The sequence below is a fragment of the Electrona antarctica genome (assembly GCF_951216825.1).
Source record: "Electrona antarctica genome assembly, chromosome: 19".
NCBI classification, from domain to species: domain Eukaryota; kingdom Metazoa; phylum Chordata; class Actinopteri; order Myctophiformes; family Myctophidae; genus Electrona; species Electrona antarctica.
Genome location: NC_136800.1, coordinates 12,220,443 through 12,225,316, shown reverse-complemented (window position 1 = coordinate 12,225,316; position 4,874 = coordinate 12,220,443). Strand labels below are relative to the sequence as shown.

The window sequence follows — 4,874 nt, the reverse complement described above, 5'->3', positions numbered from 1 at the left end:
ATTGAGAGACATGCGCTCCACTCCACTGCACCTTTCTAGTAGCCTAGTAGTTAGTGGGCTCGATATCCATATTTGGAGAGAGCCCCGTCATATTCTTCTCACGGTTATTCATTTGTTCTCAAAAACCTTTGCTCACTTCTAGCTCAGTCATGCCTTTTCATTTAAACGTTTAAAACATCATTAAAATAGTCCTCTGGGAATCACAAGGACATTGTTGAATATTTCACATTTTAAAACTTTTCTTTTATACCGGAGGTCAACATTGGAGAGCCGAATAACTCCATATTTGGAGGTCATTATGATGTCACAGTGTTCTTCAGGAACACTACACATCATCACTTAAATCAGGATTTGGACGTCATCGTAAAAGCTGTGAGTAGCTGGACGCTTGAACATGTCCTGGATTAGGGAACGCGAGCTGAACCCTATCGAGAAACTCGCAACCAACATCCTTAAGGCTGGTCCAATACCTAAGCATGTGGCCTTTATCATGGATGGCAACAGACGCTTTGCCCGCAAGGAACACATGGAACGCCAGGAGGGGCACATGCAGGGCTTTAATAAACTAGCAGAGACACTACGCTGGTGTTTGCATCTGGGCATTCGCGAGGTCACAGTGTATGCCTTCAGCATTGAAAACTTCAAGAGGGCCCAAGATGAGGTGGATGGGTTGATGGAGCTGGCCAAGCAGAAGTTTGTCAGGCTGTTAGAAGAGAAGGAGAATCTGGAGAAGCACGGCGTTTGCATTCGGGTATTAGGAGACTTGACATTGCTGCCGTTGGACCTTCAGCGACTTATCGCCAAAGCCGTGGTAACAACCAGAGCTCATAGCAAATGCTTCCTGAATTTATGCTTTGCCTACACCTCAAGACATGAAATCACCAATGCAGTTAGGGAAATGGCTTGGGGAGTGGAGCAGGGGCTCATCAGGGCAAGCGACGTGTCGGAAAGCCTGCTGGGTGAGTGTCTGTACAGCAGCAACTCTCCTGACCCAGACCTTCTCATCCGGACCTCGGGAGAAGTGCGTCTCAGTGACTTCCTCCTTTGGCAGACCTCTCACTCGTGCATAGTGTTCCAGTCAGTTTTATGGCCAGAGTACTCATTCTGGAATCTGTGTGGAGCTATCCTTCAATATCAGTTCAATTACAGATCGATTCAGAAAGCCAGGGAGCTCCACAGAGAGGAGCAGGCACGGCTGCAGCTAGAGGCAGATTGTGCCTGCATAGCAGAGTTCCCGCAGCATCATGGGAATGGGAACCTGGCTGATCCTATTAGGAGACAGGATGTACTGTTGAACTACACTACCCACCGGGAGGAACGGACTCAGGACTTCCTGGGAGCACTGGTGCATAAGAGGGACACGTTCCTCACTGACTTATCCAGCCAAGCTGCCATGGCATAGATAAGCTACAAAGACTCTGTTGAATGAAAATAGGGCTCCTTGGGGTCCCCAGCAAAATGATTGATAGTAATAGGAGCCAAGTGGACTGTTGCAGGTTGCAGAGTTATGGAGGTCCATAGCCCTAGGGACTAATGCATAACAATCTGTGAGGTTCATTGAAATTAAAATGTATTGTGTAATACAAATAAAAAATAAGACATAACACAAACAATATTCAGTTAAAACCGGCTCACACAAAATTGAAAGATGCATTTTGTATCCGCCCAAAATAGACTAGTTGTATACAAAATAAATCGTCAAAGACAAAAATGAAAGACATCTTTATGAATTCGGTTTGTTTTAGTTTTGTAAACACACAATACAGTCTCAGATAACTTTTTTGTTTGTTCCCCCCCTTCAATCCTTCATTTAACTAAAATGTAGTTTTACAGTTAATTAACTATAATAACGATGGCCTTCTGGATGAGTCGCACTGATCAGAACACTACGACTATGTCACATGAAAAGCCAGTTGTAACACGCGCACGCGCACACACACACACACACACACACACACACACACACACACACACACACACACTGTATATGTACACTGCCATGCTCTATTTGTAGAGATAGGGACATTAAAGCAGACCTATGTAGTGTAATTTTGTCCAACCTGTATGGTATAGTATGTTAATATACAATAACTTATACAGTTGGGGTGGTTGTATTTAATCTCCCTGCTCTTCTATTGAGACATTTAGGTCAAGTCTCACCTAGACACAGGATTCTGACCTGAAGGCCAAGATCAAATGTATCCCCCTCTTACTATTTACCGCATGTTATTCTGACAAAACACACACGATTATGTGGATACCGAGGGCCACATACGGTATGGCTTCATTTCACACGTATCTATGATGTATGACTCCAACTTTGGGCAAAGTGTCAGTCCATCTGGGCACCATTGCCCAGGTCAGTATTCCCGCCCAAAATAGAAAGCATGTAGGGTAAAAAAAATGCACATAGGTACCTATTTGGTCTACTGACAGACAGTGTACACATGAAATGTGGCGCTGATTGGTCCAGCAGGTTACGCGATTAGCTCTGCGCACGCACACTAAGAGACTCCTCTAATGGCTAGCCTTCTTACAGAGCCATGGCATAAATACACACTAAGAGACTCCTCTAATGGCTAGCCTTCTTACAGAGCCATGGCATAAATACACACCAACAGACTCCTCTTATGGCTAGCCTTCTTACAGAGCCATGGCATAAGTACAAGACTGGTGTCTGACAACAGCATGGCTCCCGTGTGGATCTCTGAGTTCACGTGGACGTATTAGTTGGTCAGGTTTAGATTCAAGGCCCATTGACTTCTGTCCATTATAAAATGAAAGCAAACTATTTATAGTGGGGGAAAAAAAGAAAATGTGTGGCAGTACTACTACTGGCAGTGTGCCCAATACACACTCATCAGTCCAGTAGTACAACATGATAATAATAATAGTGACAAGAATTCAGGGATTTAGTTTCTTGGCCCCCAGCAGAAATTTTGTGCTGATCAGCCTTGGTTGGTTTGTGGGATTAGCGATGGACAGACACGAATGGACGGACAGATGGACGCAAGAATGCACATTAAGCACCACAGAACGAAGATGAGTCTTTCCTCAATCCTTCCTCAGTGGCAGTGTGTCCTCCTTGATGCCCTCCTTGGTGACGATACAGATCCTAAGACCATCTCCTGTGCAGATGTCTCTCTCTGTGGCCGAGATGAATACATCTTTGACCAACTGGATTGCCTTGTCCAGGGTCAGAGGAACGTGCTGCACGCCCTCCATATTCTTAAAACCAATCTGGTTGTCCAGCAGTGGCTGTAGCATGGCACTGGCCGACCCTGCGGCCTTGTAGGCGTCTCGCTGGTAGGAGCCCACTGGGTCGAAGCTATAGATGGCTCCCCTGCCCTCCTCGTCCAGGCCTCCGATGATGTTGTACACATAGTAGGGGAAGAACCTCCTGCCATAGAGGATGGTGGACAGCATGGCTGCTATGGCCCCAGTGGTCATCGTCTTGTTGTTCGAGTGCTTGTACAACTGTAGCCGGGCTTCGATGATCTTAGTCAGAGTCAGGCAGTCACCATGGAACCCGGCGCAGGCAATGACAGTGGAGGGTGTTAACTTGTAGCATTTTGGAGAGTCACGACTGTGAATGGAATAGTATTCGCTGAGTCGGGTGTCCGAAGCAACGATGGAGAAGTCCTCTCCGGCAACAGCAAGCACAGTACCTCCATTGTCAGTGTATGGAGAAAAGTGATGTTGTACTGGACCTGTGTAATAATAATCCTGCATTTTTCCACTATTGCCAAACTCTTGTGAAAAATCCATAGCTACAATACCACAAGCAGCACTAAGCACTATAATACCTGTCTGCTCCTTTAATAACCCCAGCACTAGCATCATGCTGACGTGGCGGTCAAATCAGGCTGAAACCTTGCCTCAATATGGAGATGACCGATGTCACAGTACTGACATCACATTAAGACAGAGATCCACATGGAAACCGTCATCATAGTGTGGATGCATCATAGTGACTGACATCATAGTCCAGTAAATGCATCTCATAGTTCAATAGAATAATCTTCAATCATGTTATTTCATCCATCCATCCACCTTCAACCGCTTATCTGTAGTTGGGTCGTGGGGGCAACAGCTCCAGCAGAGTGTTCCAGACTTCCCTCTCCAGAGCAACATTAGTGACTTCCTCCCCGGGGTCTCAGCGACTCTACTCTGGATTCACCTGGATTACCCCAGGTGAAGGAGTTCAAGTATCTCGGGATCTTGTTCACGAGTGAGGGGAAGGAGACGGAGAAGGAGATCAGCCGGAGAATCGGAGCGGGAGGGGCGGTATTGTAATCGCTGTACCGCACTGTTGTGACGAAAAGAGAGTTGAGCCAGAAGGCAAAGCTCTCTGTCTACCGAGCAATCTTCGTTCCTACTCTCACCTATGGTCATGAAGTGTGGGTCATGACCGAAAGAATAAGGTCGCGAATACAAACGCCCGAAATGAGTTTTCTTCGACGGGTGGCTGGCATCTATCTCCCTTAGAGATAGGGTGAGAAGTTCAGTCACACGAGAGACTCGGAGTAGAGTCATGTTATTTGTGTGACTGAAATCAAACAGCCCTTGACATTTTTAGTCAGCCTATGGAACATTCCCACCTACTTACATGAAAGTCCACCCATCAGTTCCTGATTCTGACCTTAACATCGACTTTTTAATCATCTCTTTGGGAAGGCCTACTAATGGTAGCCTGGAAACCTGACGAAAGAAAAGAAGCCCTCGACAGATTTTGGTCTGGCTCTGTTGTGATTTTGCTGCCCCCGAAGTTGTGAGGCACCAATCTGAGCTCAGTAAGCAATATGGGGTGGGTTTATCACCTGCATTTCCCTTGGAAATACTGGTTCCACACAGAGATTCCAGACTAATATACA

General features: G+C 46.1%; 2 protein-coding genes across 2 annotated transcripts; one reads left to right on the top strand and one right to left on the bottom strand.

Annotated features, from left to right (window-relative positions):
• Window positions 1-394: 394 nt before the first annotated feature.
• On the top strand, window positions 395-1,402 carry LOC306943271 (dehydrodolichyl diphosphate synthase complex subunit DHDDS-like; the record flags this gene model as incomplete). Its single annotated transcript, XM_079529506.1, has 1 exon — window positions 395-1,402. One exon carries the CDS (start codon window positions 395-397, stop codon window positions 1,400-1,402), a length of 1,008 nt encoding a protein of 335 aa, XP_079385632.1.
• A 371-nt stretch (window positions 1,403-1,773) lies between these two features.
• LOC306943336 (proteasome subunit beta type-1-like) lies at window positions 1,774-3,843 on the bottom strand (the record flags this gene model as incomplete). The annotated part of the gene is made up of 1 exon (XM_079529599.1): window positions 1,774-3,843. One exon carries the CDS (start codon window positions 3,841-3,843, stop codon window positions 3,055-3,057), a length of 789 nt encoding a protein of 262 aa, XP_079385725.1. The 3' UTR covers window positions 1,774-3,054.
• Window positions 3,844-4,874: the final 1,031 nt, after the last annotated feature.